At 44.2% G+C, this 22,312-nt stretch overlaps 1 protein-coding gene across 6 annotated transcripts in view; it reads left to right on the top strand.

Moving 5' to 3' along the window:
- The window catches only part of TIAM2 (TIAM Rac1 associated GEF 2), a 218,698-nt gene that overhangs the window by 90,093 nt on the left and 106,293 nt on the right, over positions 1-22,312 (top strand). For 3 of the 6 annotated variants that reach the window (XR_008958917.1, XM_057310930.1, XM_057310928.1), the window contains 2 exons: positions 19,887-20,035; positions 21,122-22,264. Coding sequence is in view for 5 of the 6 variants with exons in the window: in XM_057310930.1 (XP_057166913.1) it covers positions 21,128-22,264 (1,137 nt within the window). In the remaining variant the exon portion in view is untranslated. Of the gene's footprint in view, positions 1-3,218; positions 4,649-4,668; positions 5,099-19,886; positions 20,036-21,121; positions 22,265-22,312 lie in introns of those variants that run through there. The other 3 variants (XM_057310931.1, XM_057310929.1, XM_057310932.1) reach the window with 3 other exon arrangements.

The raw sequence follows: 22,312 nt of genomic DNA, 5'->3' as shown, positions 1-22,312 counted from the left end.
CTGAGCCACCCAGGTGCCCCTACAGTAGTAGACTTAGCAGTAAACACTTGTAACAAAATCCCTGCTTTATGGAGATTGCATTCTCAGGCAGGCCTTGTGTCAAACAATCTGCATGTATTATTTTTGCTTAATCTTTACAACAGCCCTACGGGGCAGGTAATATTATCCCCATTTTACAGATTAAGAAGCTGAGAGGCTCAGTGAGGGGTCCGGTATCACACAGCAGGGGCTGAGGTCAGGGTGCGGGAACCCGGAAGCATGGGCCTTGAGCTGGGAACAACGAGGTGGTGAAAGAATTGCACCTGCCAGTTGTTCACACGCGTGGGGTTTCAGTGTGGCACATGGGAGGTAAAACCTTCCAACCGCGCAGTTTTAGATACGAAGGTTGGCAAGGCAGGCTCTCACTGTCTTCTGTGGGCTCATTTGGAAGCATTTGGTTTGGAAGACTTTTAAAATGATTCCCTTTTGATGAAATGGGGAGAAAATTCACCTCCCTGGGTACTATTTCTGTGGATTTTATGATTTTCACATGAGTATTTCACACACTTTATTTTCTTCTAGTGTTGCCTTCATCTAGGATATTTTTGCAATGGCATTGCTCCTGTCCCATGTTTTTTTAGTCCACAGTATGTGAAGTATTGCTTTTCCCATCAGGAAGAGCAGACTAAAGCTCTTTTCAAGCACGAGTGTATTGTGAAGTTGTTTGCTCATTTGTTAATTTCATTGAATGTGGATGTTTATATTTGTGAGAGGTTATTTAGTATTTTGGAATCCTTTTTGGATAGAGATAATTTATATTTTTAACCTTTATTATTTAACAACTAATAATATATTTAGCAACAAATACACATTTTAACCTTTATTATTTAACAATAAATTCATTATTTAACAAACTATATTAAGTTTTTACCAGATGAAATGCTTAGAATTGACTGAAGATTATCAATAAAGAAAAATGCTTGGTGGGATATTTTGTTCATATAATTGTGTGTTTTTTCTCAAAGGTGGAGAATACGGAAGGAGTTGAGTTTCTTGAATTTTAAGCAGAGACGTCTGTTCTCTCATGTTACTTTAAAAAATGTATTTTAAGGTCTGTTTTTCTTGTAACTGTCGATTACTACATCCTTATCTATTATTGGAGATAGGCAGTATTATTGTCAACCCCATCTTTTGATGAAGGTACTGGGATTCAGAAGGCTTCTAACGTCACTAGGATGAATTGCTAACCCAGATCTACTGATTTTGAAGCCTGGGATATTTCCGCTATACTTTGTGGCCTATTTTTTTTTAATGAATTATGATTAGTCATGTGATAGTGGAATATAAGATATTCACGTCCTTGGTTATCAGGTTAGTAACAATTTTTGCTTAGTCTTGACTAAGACTAGGTTTTACTAAAAACATGATAGTTTTAAAAACTTTCACATTTTTGAGGTATAGTTGACATATAAAATTGTAGGATATTTAAAGTGTACAGTGTGATTTGACATATATACACAGTGTGAAAGGATTCTCGCCATCCAGTTAATTAAGAACACCTGTCACCTCACTGTTTATCCTGTGTGAGAAAGAACATTTAAATTCTCTTAGCAAATTTCAGTTATACAGTATAGTGTTAACAGCTGTAGTCACCATGTTTCACATTAGATCCTCAGACATTACTCATCTGTAACAATTTTTTTTTTTAAGATTTATTTATTTTAGAGAGTGGGAGCAGAGGGAGGGGCAGAAGGAGAGGGAGAGAGAAGCAGACTCCCTGCTGAGCACTGAGTATGGAGCCCAACACAGGGCTTGATCCCAGAACCCTAAGATCATGACCTAAGCTAAAATCAAGAGTCAGATGCTCAACCAACTGAGCCACCCAGGTGCCCCTGTAACAGTTTCTACCAGCCTCTCCCTAAACTTCCCCCCAGCCCTTGACAACCACTTTTCTGTTTTTTGTTTATGAGAGCTTGACTCTGTGTGTGTGTGTGTGTGTGTGTGTGTGTGTGTGTGTGTGTACATATGTCATTTCCACCAACTTTTTGTTAAGAGAATTTGCAAAAAATATGAAAAGTTGAAAGAATTGTACAGTGAACACCACCACCACTAGAATTCTATAATTGTTAACACGTTGCTGTATTTGTTTCTCTATGTGTCCTTTTGCATTGTATGTTTGAGGATAGAATCCTTAAGTAGTAATTTATGTAATTCTTAGAGATCTTTGCCAAGAAATTCAATTTTAGATGCCCGTTAACACATATGTCCTGTTATGTTATTATCTCAGAATGAAGCATTAGAAAGGTAAAGTCTGGGGCGCCTGGGTGGCACAGCGGTTAAGCGTCTGCCTTCAGCTCAGGGCATGATCCCGGTGTTATGGGATCGAGCCCCACATCAGGCTCCTCCGCTATGAGCCTGCTTCTTCCTCTTCCACTCCCCCTGCTTGTGTTCCCTCTCTCGCTGGCTGTCTCTATCTCTGTTGAATAAATAAATAAAATCTTAAAAAAAAAAAAAAGATAAAGTCTGGTTTTATGATTTGGAGATATGCTGGCTTTGGTAATTTTAGGATGGAGTACTAAATCGAGAGTGTTTTATTGTAGTTGGGCAAAGTTTAAAGAATTTAAAAAATCTTACGTAGTTTGAAACCCCAAGGGACTTTATCCACCCATAGAACTGAAGTTATTTGGGTGACCTCAGTGATTAAAAAATGGAATGAGACAGTGCAACCCCCCTGGAAATGTCTGAGGAATATTGGAGATAATTCAGTTTTACAGGCATCAGCAGATCTACATATAACATACATCAAAGGGTCAGAATTGTCTTAAAATCTAGAGGCGGGGGGTCGCCTGGGTGGCTCAGTCGGTTAAGAGTCTGACTCTTGATTTCGGCTCAGGTCCTGATCTCAGGGTTCTGGGATCAAGCCCCATGCGGGGCTCCCTGCACAGCGGGCAGCCTGCTTCACCTTCTCCCTGTGTTCTCCCCCAGCCCCTCATGCATGCATGCTCTCTCTCTCAAATAAATGAAATCATTAAAAAAAAATCTAGAGGCAGGACTAGAATAGGGGATGCGAATATTTCCACATAGTTCATTGTTTTTCTGATACATTTTTCACATTGAGAAGCACATCTTCTTAAACTTCCTTCTTCCGTAATTCTCCACTTTCTCCCTTTATATTCAGGAGTAATTCTTCTGTCTCAAGAAACTACTTCTTTTATGCTGGCTGATACTTCATTTTACTTTTGTTTTAGTAACAGAAATGATGTTGCTTGATGACTTAGCATTCTTTCTTCTTCTGTATTTACCCTGGTCTTTTTTTCTTTTTTTTTCCCTGAGTAGGCTCCATGCCCAACGTGGAGCTTGAACTCATGACCCCAGGATTCAGAGTTGCATGCTCTACCAACTGAGCTAGCCCAGGGTATTTTTTAACACACACACACACACACACACACACACACACACACACAGAGGCACACATGTGTGTGCGTGCACACACACATCAAATTAACATTTTGGGAATCCCCATGTTTTCTGTTATGTGACTTGGCTTCCGTGGCAACCTTCTGACTTCAGTCCTGGGGGTTGTGGTTACTTGAGTGGCATGTCCTGGCTCTGCTGCTTACTGCCGACCAGCTCTGTGCCCTTGAAAAGTCACTGAAAGCCTCTCTTTTTTATCTGTAAAATGAGGGGGTTGGAATAGGCAATTTTTCAGGTGTACTCCAACACTAAAACCTGTTTGGTTCTGTGTTCATGAAGAAAGTTTTGTAGAGGTTAGACTAATTTTGGTAACTATTGGACAGATGACCTTACGTAATGGCTCTTACTATTTGCTAATTAAGATTAGAAAGTGTATCTTCAAGCGGGTATTAACTACATGGAACCTATGTGGGGAAAAAAGTTATGTGTTCGTGTATGTTCTCTTATGTGTAGATGTGTGTATGCGTATGTAGTGATTCATTTTTCATGCAAGATAAGGAATTGAAAGCTTCTAATGCCTGTGGTACAGCCTGGTCTTGAATATCAAGTAAGAATCTTGTCAGTTGCATACACAGATCCATTCACATTTTAAAAATAGTGAAAATACTACCTTAAAAAGGTGTGGTCATATGTTTGTCCAGGATAACTTGAACACTTCTGCTTCAGCTGTTTTCTTCTATAGTCTATAATTTAAAAAATGAAAAACTACACAGATGTACTCCTGTTCTCCCTTTCAGCACACCTTTCCCAAGAATTAATACAAAACGATTTGAAACTGTCGCTTTACCTGTTGGTATACTTTAAATTGAGAGTCTTTCATCAAAAGACACAGCCAAAGACTTCAAAACACTGGAATGTCTGGTCTGTCCCTTTTTTTAAAAGGCAGTTTCGTGCTTATTTTTCATAAAATAGCGACCTGTTGGCATAACAGGCACTTCCAATGTGGGGCACCGCAGCTCCACTAACTTCTCAATGAAAGAACTCCGGCAAGCAACACGGAGTTAAGTGTGCTCCTGATATGTTGCAAATCACAAAATTATTTTGTAGGGCTGCTCTTGAGGCAGGGTTTTTATGACCGTAACATTCCAGCTGTGGTTTTGGAGACAGAATGTTTACTACCGCTCCAAACACAAGGATGGTAGGTGTGTGTTCTTGCTGCCGAAAGGCTTAAAAAAGCAGCTGAGGCTCCCTTCAAGTGAGTAAACCTTTATTCAGCAAACTTTGGGGCCGCGTTCCTATGGAACGTCGGTGGTCATTCTGGAATGTGGGTCCAACAGCAGCCCAGTCATGGGTGAGCCTGGCGGCTCCGAGGCATGATGGCAGGCTGTCCTGGCTAATCGCTTCAGGCAGCCCATGGAAAACCACTTTCTGGTTAAGTGTGCATCGTACTCTTCCACCAATGGAAAAAATTGAACATGAGGAGGGTGTGTAGCTAGCAGACAAAAATATATCCAGCATTGCACAGGATCTGTTTTTAGCTCTCAACGGCCGAGCATTTGAAGTGTTCAGCGCCGTTTCCTGCCTTACCATGGGCAGAAAGAAGAGAGAGCTTGTGGATTTGTATAGAGACCCTGGCTTTGTGAAACTTTTTCTACTAATTAAAAGAGCCTGAGAAACACTGGCTACGTCCAAAGTTTTGGCAAAGGTAAGGTTTATAAATGTTTATTTTCCCCCTGCTGGAGTTGAGACTTAATTTTATATGTGAGATTTAAATGTTTCTTGAAACACTGCTTTTGGGAATATTTCGTGTGCTCTGACCTTTTCTTTGTTTTACCTTATTTTGTACTCAGGCTGCATAGGGCTTGATTACCCTCAAATCTGAGGGTGTGTATGCTTTCTAACACCAACTGGTGATTTCATATGGTTGCCCACCCCCATTTTACTAATTAATTCTCCAAAAGCTAATGGCCTGTGGTATGGATTTATTTTTCCCCGTGGCTCAAGGAAGTACCATTTCTCAGTCTGATCATGTTAAAACCTTAATGACTATTACTTTATCTGTACCAGTTACTTCTTTAGGGCACAGAGGGAAGTTAAAATGTGGCAGATTGTATTTTGTAGTTTCCTGGTTATTATATAACTTCATCAGGCCTTAGTTTTTGAGCTGAGTGAGCTGTTTGGTTTAAGAGTTTCTTTTTCAGCTCGTAATTTGACGTTCACTGCTTATTAATGTTTGTCCTTAAATTTTGTCTCGAACTTTCTGAAAAAGAATGAAATCTCTTGTAATCTGTGTGTGTGTGTTGGGGGGGTACCTAGTTCAAGAAGAATGACTGATTCATGTCATAATCCCCTCAGAAGCTGCTCATTCATTAGGCATTTGTCTGGATCCGGAGCTTATCAGCGGGATTGAGGAACCCTGGCTTGGCCTAGTACTTCCTCAGCTTTAAGTTAATTTGGCCAAGCATGTAATTCTCAGAAAATTGGTAGGTGGAGAGACAGAAATAGGAAGCTTTTTTGAAGTCATTGTAACTTGGAAGATTATTTATAGAATTTCTGGAAAGTAGGGGTACTGCTGAAGAGCTGCGAGGGTTTTTTCCTAACACGTTGAAGTATTTCACTGTGGCCCTCTGTCACACTTAGGGATCCTACAGTTTTTACTTTCTTTCAGCATAATGGGGTTATGAGTTATTTTAGGACAGGCAATGTGTGTCTTTCAACGTGTCTCTTCTCTGTGGATGTGGCGTGCGTTGTCAGTTCCTTCACTTCCTTTACTGAAATGTCTTTTTGGGATGAGGCAGTGGTGAGGGCTGTTCGGGTAGGTTAGAATTAATAGAAACATCGGTAACATTTTATTTATTTCTTCTCCTTTGGACCTGGAAAGGGTTTCTCTGACAGAGAGCGCCGTCTTCTCCTCTAGTCAGATTAATACTTGTCAACTACTTTGATTTTTACCAGAGCTTGTAGACAGAAACTCAAGTCTGTGGAAGAACCCCCTGACTCCAGTCCAAACCAACCAGACTGTAAATAGTGTTTTGAATGCAAGTCGATAACACCTTTCTTTCAATATTTTAGTGCAGAGGGAGTCACTTGCAAAGGGTTCTCCTTAGACCGGCCGGTTCAGGGATGCCTGGACGTGCAAGATAAGAGTTGGGCCCCTTGCCAAGACATTATCCTTCCAAAGTGGTCCCTCACTTAACCACTAAGTAAAGTAGATATTTCTGTCTTGGTGTGGTCTACAGTTGTGTTTGAGAAGAGACATATTCCCTTTTTAAGAGATTTAAAGTTAGTGCAAGGTCGCTAGAACCTCTTTTTACCATAGATATTGGGAGGATGTGGGAAGAACACCGGGAAGTCTGAAAAGGAAACACACGCTTCTTAAGTGTCAGATGGGACGCTTTCCTATACCTCCAGGTTTGGCCCACTTGTAAGATTCATTTACATGGAGATGGTAAACTGGGTTAGTGAGACCCCTTAATTCCACTGTGAGATTAAAAAAAAATTTTTTTTAATGGAACATGTAGAACAAGATCTTTTTGGACATTAAAAAAAATTTTTTTAAGTGATACTCTGCATTTTTTATTTAACGTTAAGTGTACCTTAGGTAAAGGCCAAGATACAAATGGCTTTGTTAGGAGGACTCAAGAAAAAAAAAAAAGGCATGGCATTGAAAATAATAGCAACATTAAAGATGGTGAAAGGCAGTAATAATGTAGGAGATAATCCTGAATTTCTGACTGTTGACACATACAAGTATGCAACATTGTGTTTGGAATAGTTTGAATTCTGGTGATGGCAGGGCGAGTGTCTTTATGACTCAGTTCTATCTAAAACAGGTTTATAAACGGTAGGAGGCTGTAACGTCAGTGTCCCAGGAATATATTATACACTATTGTCAGCTATTTATAGCCCACAGTATTGTCAGGCTGCAAAGGGACCTTAGACAATTTTCAAATGGGAAAACTGGAAAACCATGGAACTGACGTGGCGTGTCCAAAGTCACCGAGATGGTTAGTCGCTGAGCTGGGACGGGTTACCGGGTATCCTGTTAGCGCCTTCCTTAGACAAGCTGTTTCTTGAATTGGAAATACTTTGGTATGTACTGCTCTTTCTTTGTGAATGGTAGAGGCATGTCTGTGTATATATATGTATGTACGTGTGTATGTATATGTTTATACATGCACCCCGTCCATTCCCTCTCCTTCCGTTCTCTCTTTCATTTACTTCCCTATCTCCTTATCAGACCAGACAGACTTAAAGCTCTGGTGGGAGACAAGACTTGTCTCTCTTGTATTCTAGTGAAATTCAAAGCCATACACTCCGTTGGGGGGTCATCAGTCCCGTCGATTTATCACCGGAGAGAATTTTAGGTGCACTTGTGCTGTGCTAACCTCTGATCATGAGACAGCTTTGATTAAACTTAATCTGCCAATCTTCCTGGTTCAGCCTTAGATGAAGAGTCCCCACCCCCCAATCCTACTCTGATAGAAGACTGTTTAGGATTTGTTAGTTCTGTGCCTTAATAGAGGGAGGCATGGAAGGGAACAGAAAAACAGCAGATGGGCTCTACTTCAGTGCCAAGGTAATGCAAGGCGCTTTTGGAAAGATAAACTTCACATATAAAGCGATAGACCGAGTTATCATTTCACTGTAGGAAAGGGCTGTCGTAGGTGCTACAGGAAGGAGTTGGTCCAGGGCGTTCCTAAGACTTAAATAACGTCTAAAAATCCCGGCTATCTTTAGGACAACATTGGAAAGTGAAAATGCTCCTTATCCTGTTTTTGTACTTGACCATGACACATCTCTGTAGTAGCAAAATTGTTAGAGCAGGGCAGAGAGAATGAAAATATTTTCAGGTCCTCTGTAGCCACTCCTGGAAGGTGAAGTGACAAGTGAAAGGACTCATTATACCCAGTCATAAACCAGGAACACTCATGACAGTGAAAGTTAACAGAAAAAAGCTTCATGGAGAGTGTACATAAACTCAAGGAGTACACAGGCGTATAGGTGTGTGTGTGCAGGTGTGTTCTGTTTAGCATTGATAGGATGGTCACAAATGCATCAGAAACAGCCAGACAAGGGAAATACAAAACAACAGTAAAATACCTTGGAAATAACTGGTGCCTAGCAAAGACCTTTACTTGCCCTTCCCTGCCCCCCGCCACGTGACTTCTAGGGGAAAAATTGAAATTATAAGAAGACACAGTAATAAGCAGCTTCCCGAAGAGTTAACGCCCTTTCGTCCTGGCGCCCTACTACATCTTACATATTGTTCTCAAATGTTTTTTTCTCAAGCTTCTCTCATAGTACAGGGTGGGTGCTCTGGGGCTGGGTCCTCCTCTTGCGGGAGAGTCCTTCTGCTTTGGCTACTTAAGGACAGCATTTCAGCAATAACCCCTCTCCCCATCACACCCGATTTTCTCAATTATTTCCATCGACATGCTGCGATTTCTCCTGAAGACAGGCGGGCAGACAGACACACACCAGTAACCACCACTCTTTTTTGGATCCCTCTGTCCTCCTGTCCTCCTAGCTTCCAGTCCGTTGCTCTGTCCCCATCGCAGTAAAGCTGGAGCAAGTTCTTGCCGTTCACCGTCTTCCGTTTCATTGACCTCGTCCTCAAGCTCAGTCCAACCCCGGGTTCTCCACGCCGCTCCACGCCGGTCAGGTTCACGGATGAACTTCCACGTTGCTGGGTTCAGGGTTCTGTTATCTCTCAGTCTTTGTTATTTGGATCCTCAGAAACATTTGGCACTTCCTCACAGTCTCCTCCCTGGATTACATTTTTTGATTGGCTTTCAGGGCAGCCTATTCTCTTGGCTTCCTCTTAATTGGATTCACGGACTGTTCTTCTGTTTCCTTCGTGTGCGCGTCTCCTTATTTCCTTGACCGCTTCATGTGGGAGTGCCTCAGGCCTCATCTCTTCCCTTTGTGTGCTTACTCCCTTGGAGAGCTCGTGCATTCATGTTTTAAATACCATCTTCATATGCAGGAGTAGCAAATTTGTAGCTCAGGCCCACCTTTCCCCTAAACGCTGTCTTCTGCGTCCAGCTGTCCACTCAGTATTACCACTTTCATGTCCAGCACACATCTCAAACCCGACTCTTTGTCTCCTTCTAAGCCGCCTCTGCTGTGCCTTCCCAGTCTTCCAGAATGAAAATCATGGCGGCCTTCTTGACCTGTCACCACTCCCGCCCAGCCACCTGGGAATCCTCTTGGCCCACTTTCCTCCCTTCCACTGTATCCGGACTCAGACCACTCCTCATCACTCTCACCAAGTCCTGCCCATATCGGCTCTCACCTGAATCAGCCTAAGTGCCGCCCCCCCCCCGCCCACCACCTCCTGGCCCAGCTTCCACAAAGCTGCCAACAGTCCAACACCGGGCAGCCACAGTGGTCCTCTTGAAATATGCCCCTTGATGAGCCTTCTGTAGTCACCACCCTCTAATCATGACATCCAATCTCAAGGCGAAAGCCAGTGGCCTGAAAATGTCCCTTTGGGCTGCATTCTCTGGCTCCTTGCCCCTTCTTTGACCCCTTCTGTGCCAGTCATACTGCCTGCCTGTTCCACCTCTCTGGGCATCTGTACTTCTGTCCTCTGCTTTGAGTGTCTTCTCCCCAGAATCCATGTGGCCTCTGTCCTGCTAGTCTGCTTAAATGTCACCATTCGCTGAGGCCTTCCTCTTCTCCCTATTCTAAAATGACAGCACTCCTCCCCCACATGGCCCATCCCCCTTCTTTTTTTTTTTGGCTAAAATTCTAGTCAACTTATAGTAATTTATTTACTTTTCTTATTTGTTGTTTATCCCTGCTCCATGTAATAAAAGCTCCATGAAAGCAGGAATTTTTTTGGGGGGGGGTGTCTATTTATTGTTAGAGCCTCAAGTCCTGGATACAAATGCTAAATATTGTCGGACTCCTATATTTTACCTTAAACATGTAAATTTTATGTTTTACTTCATGATATAATACTTTATTGAAGCAATTACAAAATTACTTAGCATTAGATGAAATTGAAGCTTCGGGAAGATGCCACTTGGCTGTTCTGTGGTCTTGAGTGCCCCTTCCCTCTGCACCCCTCCCCCCCTTGGTCTTGGTCACCTGTCCTACTCTCACAGCCTTGGGGAACTATATTCTTTTTTTTTTTTTTTTAAAGATTTATTTATTTATTAGAGAGAGAGAGCACACCCATGCACGTGAGTAGGGAGAGCATCTTTGAGCAGACTCCCCGCTGAGTGAGGTGCCTATCATGGGGCTTGGAATCATGACCTGAGCCAAAACCAAGAGTCGGAGGCTTAACTGACTGAGCCGCCCAGGTGCCCCAGGAAGAGGTATATGTTAAATTCCAATGGATATTTAGGATAGTGACCATGAAGTTTACACCACCAAGAAAACAGATTTTTCCTTTGTGTGGTGTTTTTTGTAAAGCAGTAAAATGGAAAAACTACATTGTAACCTTAAAGCTCCTCAGCTCACTTAAAAGTTCAGTTTTTCATTTCTTCCCCCTGGCCCCATTCCCAGCTGCGCAAGCCTTTGCTGCCTGGAAAAAAAGGGTGCCTCCACAGAAAGACTTTTTTAGTGCTTCTTTATGAAAAGAACATAGATCACAAATGATCTAGAAGACAAGTCTGAAAGTTAACTTGTACTTTGTTTAAAAAAAAATGGGATAATTTCAGGTGGAAAAGTATAGAAACATTTAAAATTATTTTGATGTAATGCATATGTTAATATTAAAAATTTCCAGGTTGGATTCCTGCCTTGACCCCTTAGTGATCTCGATGAAATTATTTGATCCCTGGAGGTGACAGGGGTGATCCTGCAAGCTTTTGGGGTTCTTGTGCTCTGGGTACCCTTGGCACACAACAGTTCAGGGCACATTAGATCCTTCCCCTCCCTCTGTGTGTCCCATCTACTTTAGGTATCCCCAAAATTGCAAATTCCTGTAAATTATACAATTTTATTTTTTAAAAGATTTTATTTATTTGAGAGAGCGCACAAGTGTGCGAGAGAGCACAAGCAAGGGGTGCAGCAGAGGCAGAGGGAGAAGTAGACTCCCTACTGAGCAGGGAGCCCGATGTGGGGCTTGATCCCAGGACCGTAGGATCACGACCTGAGCTGAAGGCAGACGCGTAACTGACTGAGCCACCCAGGCGCCCCTAAATTATGCAATTTAAACTATACCTAACGCTCTTCATTCTTTTCCTGAAAGTTTTCTGCCAGCTAAACTCTTACTAGGCTTGTTGTGAATAATCCTATCACTTAAGGAGAAGTTCAGCAACGACTGGTTTAATTTTACTTGCGGACCCCAGGACAGCTTCTGTTGTAGCCTTAAGCCCCCAGAACGGAGCCCTCCCAGCCGGCTGCTCTCTGAACTGCAGGAGAAGAGCTGCACGTTTACAAGGGCGAGGAAAGCGCCTACTCAAATGAAGGGGAAAAAAATGTGTGGTTTAAGCCTGTTCATTTTTTAACTTAAATGGAGCAGTGTATAATGAAGAAAGGTTTTGCCAAGAATCACTAGGTACAATTACCATGTTCTATTTTGGTCACAGAACGTGATCGGGGTTTGGGAGTGCGGTGCCTGCTTCTGGTGCCCGCTGCACGTGCCTTACCTGCTGGTCCCCGAGTCCCTGAGAAGCCATGTGGTTAACAGCCCGGGTTCCCATGCAAGGGCTTCTGTTTCTAAATGAAGCTTGGGAAGGACTCACCCAAGCCTGAACTCCCTTTTTGTGGAAGGGTTCCTGTTTATAAAAGTTTCAGAGAGGTTATTGAAAAGTCACGCTAGCAAATTTGAATCTTGTGAATCTTTGGCTGCCACTGAATGTACTGCTCGAGGTCTATAGAGGCAAGGATGTTGGCCAAATTTTGGATGAGATTTGAAGTAGACTTGGGAGAAAAGGGTGGGACTGAACATTGGATGCGCATATATATATATATATATATATATATATATATATATATATATAAAGAAAAAGAACACATTGGAAAGAACATGGATGGAAATGTATGAAGGATTCTGATAATTTCTAAAAGAAAAATAAGAAAAAGCTATTATTTTCACTAGGATTGTTTTACTTTAAACTATATTCTGTAATTTTGCTTGAAAAGGTGATTAAAAGAAAACAAAACAAAACTGAAATATTTTCAGTTTCTGTGATGTCCCAGATGTAGCTGGGCCTCTCAACTCCCTGACGTTCCAGTGACATACCGGTAATATTTGTGGGATTGTTGGTCTCACCACCTTGCTCATAAACTCCATGCTGTTAAAATTGTCATAAACTTGCTTATTGGTTCTACAAATTGTTCATGTTGGTAATTAGCCGCTCCCTACGCCATCTGAGAAGCCCTTTTGGGGATGGGATCAGATCATACCTCCCTTTGTTTCCCTCGTAGTTTCAGGACAGAGGGGGAGATACATAGGCGGGTCTGCACATTCATGTTGAATGGTGAGTGGAACTCTTCATGTCACTTCAACTTCCGGGTTCCTGCCGCACTAAGAACATTTTCCTCCTTTGCCAGTGCTGCCCCCACACTGATCTTTGAGGTGCGGACTCCTGTGGGATCCTTCTCCAGACCGTATCCTCAGGTGTCCCTAGGAGGTGGCTCACACTGCGGTGCTTCTGGGACAGCGGGGGCCTGGGGAGGGGTGATGATGGGCTCATGAGTGTCAGCGTCTCCCAGCCTTTCCTCCTCTCCCACCTCACCCGTCTCTAAACTTTGCCCCTGACACCAGTGGTCAGGCCCTGCTGCCCTTGATCAGTTTTTCCTGAGCAAGCTGAGGTCTTTCTCCAGTCAGTCACTTAGGGACTCAGCACGCCATCACAGAGTGTCCGTGTCTTCGAAACTGCTTTTCTGTTCCTTGGAAAGCCTTTCTTTTGTTTTCATCCTTCAAGACTCAGGTCTTTAGTTAACTTTTTGGGGGACTAATTTTTTTTTTTAAGATTTTATGTATTTATTTGAGAGAGAGTGAGAGAGCACAAGCGGGGATGGGCAGGTGCAGAGGGAGAGGGAGAAGCAGACTCCCCTGCCGAGCAGGGCTCCTGACATGGGGTCTCCATCCCAGGATCCTGAGATCATGACCTGAGCCAAAGACAGATGCTTAACCAACTGAGCCACCCAGGTGCTCAGGGTGGGGGGCAATTTTTAACTATCCTCTGAAGAATTTGAACATCCAGTGAGTTTCTCTTAAGTTGTAGAATGAAGGAGAGTGAGGACCACATGCCCAGCTTGTGTGGCCCAGGATTGCATGCTGACCATGGCTCATCTCGTCCTGTCTTTAGCTCAGGTGTTTGCCTGGGGCAGTGATGGAGCAAATATTTTGAGACTCTCTAGACTTTGTCCTTGGATCTTATTAAAACAGATGTGTGATTCTGCTACTTGTGGTTTTTTAAGTCATTGTTTTTCACACTTTTTTTTCCTTTTATACAGGCAGACATACAAGCACAGACGAGGATTTAATTTCTTTAAACAGTTTTTACCTTTACTGGGAGGCAATTCTCTATTTTCTGTCCTATTTTATTCTGTACTCCTCTCTGTTTCTATTCTATTCTTTGAAAAATACTGATCACCAAATGATTAAATGAATTTCATGACCCGTGGTTGACCAAACATTTCCAAAGTCATGCTGCAGATGTTAGAATTTGTTATAAAGCAGGTGTGAGTGTGAGACCCTCCTGGTAATCAGTTGGCTTCCTTAGGTGATGAACGGTGCAAAAGCCAGGCTATTGTTTCTGTGGAATTTATGACCCCCTCCCTGCCTAACACCAGCCACGCTTGTCCTCGGCGTTCCAAGGTGCAGATTGGTGTGTCAGTTCATCTGTGAATATGCCTTTGGCAGGGGTCCTGCTGGATTGAAATAGAACCGATAGGACTCCACCAATGGGTGTTTAGCTTCTGAGGCCCTAGCAGCAGCTTGCTTTCTGCCCACTTTATTTGTAAGCATCACTCTTCCTAAGCATTATTCCTGTGGAGACCAGATGCTCCTTCGCCTGCCTCCTTTAGGCGTTGGGCGCAATTCCTCTTGTGATTAGTAATGCGCTCCTTTGAGTCATGGCATTCGGTTCGCAAATTCTGACTGTAGTTCACTGACTCAGAAGGAGAGAAGCGGGTTTGGGCAATATTTATAGCATTTGTTACTAAGTTTGGGTCCTGGCAGATGAACGCATTTGTGTCAGATTTTTCAGCATATTCTTGTATTATAGCCGTCTTAATAAGACAGGCAGTAAAACTCGAAGTCAGGGTTTCTCAGCCACAACACTATTGACACATGGGGGCCATCCTGTGGACTGCTTTCCACCCACCAGATGCCCTGACCCCAGTTGTGACAATTGGAAATGTCTCCAGATGCTACCAGATGTCCCCACGGGGCCAAAATTGACATGGTGTTGAGAATGACTGCTTTAAAGTCATACCACTTGTTCAATGAGCAGTTAGGTTATTTTCGTCCAGTTTCTATCATGACTGTCTAATAACATAAGTCCATGGCTTGTGTCATTGTTTTTGTTGACATTTGGCAGACCTCTGACACATGAGGTGGTTTTTATGCTGTTATAATTTGGAGAATTGATAAAAATCAGAAGAGTGCTAACAGAACTTGGAAGATTTCAAGTTTATTGTATATAAACATATAATAATTAACATAATAGTTAATAAAATGTCTGAAACAACAGACTGTCCTAAGGTTTGATATCATAGTACGCAAAATTACACTTACAACTAAAAATTAGTAATAGTACTGTAGATTTGTGCATGTTTCCCAGTTTTTTAGGTGGTTTCATGTATATTTCCACACTTGCCTCACTCTAAGTAGGGTAGATATTTTTATCCTCAAAATTGTAAGTGGGGGGAAATGAGATTCAGAGAGTGTAAGTAACTTGCCCAAAGACTTGTGCTATTTAAGAGATGGAAACAGGTCTTAAACTCAAGTTCTCTGACACAAACCAGAGTAGGATTCTGAGATTTGTCTTTTTAATGATTGAAGTTCCCCCTCTCCAACCTCCCACCCCCAAACAAAGGAAACCAAGTAGATATTGTTACGGTTAATGATGGCTAGTCCTAGTCTCATCTTTTTTCTTAGTTCTTATCACCATCCGGAATGTTGGCCTTGGACAAGAATGAGGCTCTTATTTCAGTATGAAAATCTCTGGAATTCTATGAGAAGCCTGGTTGGTGTCTTATGGTGGTAGATCCCGAGTTTCTCTCACTGCCTTGCCCAGCCATCAATCTGTTTTTGTGCAGTGTCCCCACGCCTCCATTGTGCTTGCTGTCCCCATTCAGCGCCAGTCCTCCTCACAGAACCATCTGGCCCCTGGGGGTTGCCTCTTTTCCCCCTTTAGTTTCTCCTTCTGAGCAGCCGGCCTGGGCCAGAGACAAAGCAGTCTTTCCTCTGCTGTAAACTCTGTACTACATGAAAATGGAGACTTTGGGAATCTAACCCATCAGTTCAAGCCCGAGCTCGAGGCAGATGAAGAAAAGGTAAATCTTGCATTTCCCCCTGAAAGATGTTTTGCTGTGGATTTCAGTAGGTCCCAGTGGCTGTTGGGATTGTGGTGACGTGTTTGTGAATTCCTTCACGTTGCTGGACATTTCTGGGGGTGGTCATTGATCACGGTTTTAACAAGAACAAACATCATTCTTATTTGTGATTTTAGCTTAAAAAGCACATTTATATAATTGGGGATTGGAAGGGAATGCAAAACAACAAAAGACAAGAACTTTTTTTTTTTTCTTTTAGGTTCATGAGGTTGTGGTCCATTTTTAAAAATTGTGATATTTTATTATCCAATAAATAAAATAATTATTATAAAAAGTGTTTAGGCAACATATAATATTTGCTCAGTACACACAGTCTTTGCAGCATATTATTTATTCCAGAATGACTTCACTAAATTCTCTGTCAGTCAGCTGTGGGCCTGGATGCACATTTGCATACCTAGTAAGAGAAATTGTAGGTTAACATACCTAATACATGTTACTACACGGTAGCATTCCTAATACGGATTATTATAGGTTAGTGTACCTCATACGTATTTTTTTCTACTTAAAGACACCGGGAGCTTTGAACTATTTCTTCTCTTTTTTAAAAAAAAGTTCACAGGGAATCTGTTGTTTCAGTATTTTCAGCACTCTATCAACAAAGTTTTTAATGACCATAAAATTCCCTTAGTAAAGGAGTCAGGGGTGCTGAACGTTTGACCTGTTTATTCTCTTTTCTCCAGACAAAAAATCACAGCTGAAGCATGACTGATAATATCTGTTCAATTTGCCAAACTCCTCAGGGATAATTATTTCCCTTAGAGATTACCCTTCCTGTCAATAAATTCCTCATAAATATTGAATAAATTCTCCTTCGTTCTAGTTTAAGGCTGGTTTTCTTCTGCCAGGATTGGCTGGAGATGTCCAACAGCTGGTAGGCATTCCCACATGCAACAATGCACAGTATTCCCTGCCTGTCACCCCCCTTCTGCTTTCCTCTAGGGAGTGTTGTGTTCGTTATCGAAACATGTCCTCGTGGGCATACATGTCAGTCTTTTGGCCAGACCCAGTTGGGAATGATTCCTGCTCTCAGCCTGTGGTCAAGTCAGCCTTCTACCATGCGACGTTCGTTCATTTAGTTCAGAACAGGTGTGTATTGAATGAGCCTGAAAGTTGCAGGCCTTGGGTGACAGTGTCTTGTAAGGGACAGGGTCCTAGGCTATGTTTCTGAAATATAACCTGACATAAAAATTAAGCTACTTAATTTCAAAAGTAGTAGGATGAGTTGAGGTTATAAGCTGCTGCTGGGGACTGAGCTTCCCACCTGTAGCCCTTCCGTGTCTTTGAATCCTGGCCTTTGTGTGTCCTTGAGCAACTGACAAAGGGCCCTCTCAGTGGCAGTTGTGTGCCACTGACTTTGGAGAGCTTGACGCCAGTGCTATGTGTGCTGGTCTTGAGGCATATGACCTTCAGATCAGAGGGGCCTGACAAAGCAGGCGGCTGTGGGTGAGTGACCCTGGAGCCTTCACTTTTGGGGTCATCACCGGGCCTTGGTCTTGAGCAAAGTAAACAAGCACAGAGGCTACCTGCGATCAGTCCATGGAAGGGGTCTCCGCGGTGGCAGCCAGGAGCGACTGTGGCCACTTCGAGTTCCTTAAGTTAAGGTGTAGCAGAGAAAATACTGACAACTTAGATTTTGAGCTTTTATTTTTAATTTTTACTTTTTTTATAGATTTCATTTATTAGCGAGTGAGAGAGCACACACACAGACAGGCGGAGTGACAGGCAGAGGGAGAAACAGGCTCCCCACTGAGCAGGGAGCCTGATGCAGGGCTTAATCCCAGGACCCTGGGATTATGACCTGAGCTAAAGGCAGATGCTTAACCAACTGAGCCACTCAGGCGCCCCAGATTTTGAGCTTTTAAAAGGTGGGGTTCTTGAGGCGCCTGAGTGGCTCAGTTGGTTAAGTGTCTGACTCTTGATTTCAGCTTAGGTCATGATCTCAGGGTCGTGAGATAGTGCCCCATGTTGGGCTCTGCCCTGGGCGTGGAGCCTGCTTAGGATTTTCTCTCTCCTTCTCCCTCTGCCCCTCCCCCTTCCAAGAAGAAAAGGTGGGGTTCCTGTGATCCCACTCTGGGGTCAGAGTGCTCATGGGGGCCATGTTTTAGTGGCATCTCAACCAGTGGCTATTCCCTCTTTTAGATATGTGCGACAGCGCCCACTGGAAGGGAAGCGGTCGGTAGCGTAGCAGGTGCCGTTTCAGGCCAACGTGAGTGAGAGGCTGTTAGATCCCCCTGCTACTGCCAGAGTGAAAGATCTTTTTGACATTCCCCTCAGCCCCCCAATTTAAAACGCACATGTGAGAGTAGACTGAAGTCTCAGGCAGACTTGTGTCTATGGCCTTATTGGAGAAACTTAGGGCCGGTGCTTCATTAACTTTAAAAGTCACTGTGGCACCCTCCAAAGAAGCTGTATGGAAGGCCAGCCAGCACATAAAAGGACGGTCGGCACCACTAGTCATCAGAGAGCAGGCGCACTGCGACTGCCGGAAGGTATCCTCGCGTACCCTGCGACGGCCGCTACCAAACACCCAGACGACAACAGTGTTGGTAAGAGTGTGGAGAAACTGGAGCCCTGCACGCTGTTGGTGGGCGTGTTACAGTGGTGCAGCTGCTGTGGAAAACAGTATGGTGGTTCCTTAAAAAATCAAACCTAGAATTACCACAGGAGCCAGCAATTCCGCCTCTGGGTGAATAGCCCAGCGGACCGAAAGCAGGGGCTCAGACGTGTTTGTAGACTGTGTGGATAGCAGCCTCGTTCCCAGCGGCCAGTGCGTGGGAAGCAGTCTGAGTGCCCACTGGTGGAAAAGTAGATGAACAGAATGGGGTGTCTGCGTGCAGTGGAGTGCGCCCCAGCTTTAAAAAGGAAGGGAATTCTGACCTAAGCTATAACATGGATGAACCTTGAAGTCATTTTGCTACGTGAAAGAGGCCCGTCCCCAAAAGACGAATGCTATGTGATTGTAGTTACATGAGGCACCTCGAGTATCAAATTCACGGAGACAGAAAATGGAATGGTGGGAGCCGGGGCTGCGGGGACGGGTGGGGAGTTTTAGTTTTGTGAGGTAAGGGTTCTGGAGACTGCGCAACGATACGAAGGTACTGAACACGACTAACTGTACACTTGAAAGTGGTTCAGATGGTCAGTTTTATGTGATGTGTATTTTAACACAATTTACAAATATATATATAACATATATATAACACATATGTAACACATATATAACACACACACACACATATATATATATATATATATATATGGTTTTTTTTTTTTTTTTTTTTTTGAACGGGGAAAAGTCACAATTGAACCCACACTGCTCCGCACTCTCTGTCTGGCTTTGTGTTCCAGGGGTGAGTGCCGCCAGATGGCCACCCCCCAGCCTGTCATTTCACCTTCCAAGGTGGGCCTCCTGCTCCTGCTTCTTGTGTAGAAACACCGAAACATATGCTGGAGATAAACTTTTCATCTCTGTTATGGGGTCATCCTCTATAAGAGAAGTTATTTCGTCCAAGGGCTGTTTCACTGTGATTCTGCATTTGGGGTTTTGTTTTCACTGCTGAGTCCAATAGAGAACAATGCACTGTTGTCCTATCAGGATGATGCTCCTGCGGTCCCGTCAGGGTGCAGAGTCTGAAAGTTGTTTTCTTAATGGTGGTGACAGATGAGCCGTGACTCATGCCAGCGCCTTCACCTGCCCTCCCCTGAAACAAAGGCACGCATTTGACTACAGACTGTGTGTTGAGTTAATGGCCTTTACAAGATTGGATGGGCAGTTCTGGCTTCCTTTATATCTTCCAACACCTCTGATGAATCAGGCAGTTCACAGACATTTCATTTATTATTCTGACAGGGATTCTGAACACTGGTTGTTTCTTCATCTAATTTATGCGAAACCTCTGCTTTTACCTTGCGGGAGCTTAGTGTAAAACGCTTGACAGTTCTCTTGTATTTCTGTTTTTCAGGATCATTTCGTGGACTCCCTTGCCATCCTTGTTAACCATGCTGCCTTGTTCTAGGACCACGTAGAGCCTACTGACCGTTTATCTCCCCTTCAGGTAAAGCCAGCTCACGTGAGTTGGGGTTCACGTCAAGTGGCAAGAGTGTGATCAAGGTAATAAGTAAGTTTAATTGTTTGATCTGGTTATTTTTGTTTTAAAATGTGTTTGCTAACTCCCACCAAAGTCAATCCATTTGACTTTTGTGGCTGTACATTCTTAGGTGTAAAAGAAGTAAAATTAAAAACCTACTAAATATATTTTGAAATGGAACTGGAAACATGACCTCCAACTTGCTTCAAATAGTGATATACTGGTTAGAATGAAAAACTGAGGGGGAAGGTTTGCTCAAATTTAGACTTGCGTGTTTGGCTTAACTAACAGACTCCTTGAACATGTTGGGGTTTTAAAGGGAATGAAAAGAATCTAAATTTTTTTCAGACATCGACATTTTGATAAGTCAGCTTCTTTTTTTCCTCATCATGTGCTAAAATGAGGACCCTCAAAGGCTTTAGAGAGGCACTAGAAATTAGTTTTATTAAAATGTTTTTCTGCCCCACATGACAGCTTTTATTCTCTGCCCCAACCTTGTCTTCATCTCAGCCTAGTTTTTGGGGACTTCTTTTCATGGTGTTCCTTCTCTATGTGATATATCAAAGCTCCAAAAGAGTGTGGTACCCGGACTCATGTTATTACAAATGAGCCATAGGCTCTTCTATTGGGGTGTGGTATTTGCTCTTCTAGTAGCTTGTGTATAATAGAAATCTCTCTCTGATCACTGAAAAATCAGTGTATCGGATTGCCAGAGCAAAGATGCTTTCCCCTCATGTTTCTTTCCAAGAGGCATTTATTCAGAACCTCTCAACACCAAGCTGAAAGGAGGCCTCTGCCTTAAGCTGATTTTTATAACTATTCAGTGTCAATTAATATCATACAACAAATTATGTGTTTCAAGTAACTAGCACATGGGTCCGCAATATTGTCTACTTGCTTGATGACCTGCATGGCACGAAAAGGACCAATTCAGTAGGTAACTTTTGTCCCTACTTCTCTGAATTGTGTGAGGCACAGGAAAAAAAAAAGTTGCTTGGTTCCTTCCTCATGTGTGGAACTTTTTTTTTTCTTCTTTTTTTAGACAATTCTGTCATAAGGGAGTGCACCTTAGGTCATGTTTCTTACTGATGCTCCTGTTCTTAATTTAGGTTAAGATGGGGAACTCTGAGAGTCAGTACACCCTTCAAGGATCTAAGAATCATAGCAATACTATTACTGGTGCTAAGCAGAAGCCTTGCTCCCTGAAAATCCGCAGCAGCCATGCGAAAGATGACAAGTCACTGCACGGGTGGGGTCACGGGAGCAGCGGGGCGGGATACAAGTCCCGGTCCCTGGCCCGAAGCTGCCTTTCTCACTTCAAGAGCAATCAGCCTTATGCGTCGAGACTGGGCGGACCCACGTGCAAAGTCCCCAAAAACAGTGCCTACGCCAAGCACAGGACGAACGCCTCAGGAAATGATTTCCAGGGCAGCAGCGCGGCCTTCTCCGCCGAGAACGGCTTCCTCTACGTCGGGCACGAGCGGGCGGACGACCCCGTGGCCTCGAGGGACTGCAATGGACACCTTCTCAACTGCTACGGGAGGAACGAGAGCGCGGCAGCCACGCCGCCCGGCGAGGACCGCAAGAGCCCCAGGGTGCTCATCAAGACGCTGGGGAAGCTGGACGGCTGCCTGCGGGTCGAGTTCCACAACGGTGGCCAGCAGGGCAGGGGGCCCCCGGGGGACGCGGGCGGCCCGGTGCAGCTGCTGCGCTACTCGCCCACCTTGGGCCCGGGGCCCGACTCGCCCCCGGACTCGCGCCCGCGCTCCAGCAAGGGCAGCTCCCTGAGCTCCGAGTCGTCCTGGTACGACTCCCCCTGGGGCCCCGCGGGCGAGGCCAGCGAGGCCAGCGAGGCCGAGGGCTCCTTCCCGGTGCCCGGCCCGCCCGCCCCCCGCCTCTGCGCCGACTTCCCGCCGCCCGGGGCCCCAAAGCCGTTCAACCAAAGCTCGTCCCTGTCCTCGCTCCGGGAGCTCTACCCCGCGCCCAGCCCCGCGCCGTCGGGTCTGCGGCTGTCCGACGAGTTCGTGGGCGTGCACGCCAGCCTCAGCCACCGCGTGTCCTTTGCCTCGGACATGGACATGCCGTCTCGGGTGGAGCGCAGGGACCCCGGCCCGTACTCGTCCTTCACCCTCCCGTGCCGCAAGTCCAAGGCCTTGACCGAGGACGCCTCCAAGAAGGACACGCTCAAAGCCCGCATGCGCCGCATCAGTGACTGGACGGGGAGCCTGTCCAGAAAGAAAAGGAAGCTCCAGGTGGGTGCACCTTAGGGTGGAAGGGCAGGTTCCCTCGGGCTCCCTGTC

The sequence above is a fragment of the Ursus arctos genome, unplaced genomic scaffold, assembly GCF_023065955.2.
Source record: "Ursus arctos isolate Adak ecotype North America unplaced genomic scaffold, UrsArc2.0 scaffold_13, whole genome shotgun sequence".
Taxonomy (NCBI): Eukaryota; Metazoa; Chordata; class Mammalia; order Carnivora; family Ursidae; genus Ursus; species Ursus arctos.
This window is presented reverse-complemented; position numbering and strand designations above follow the sequence as displayed.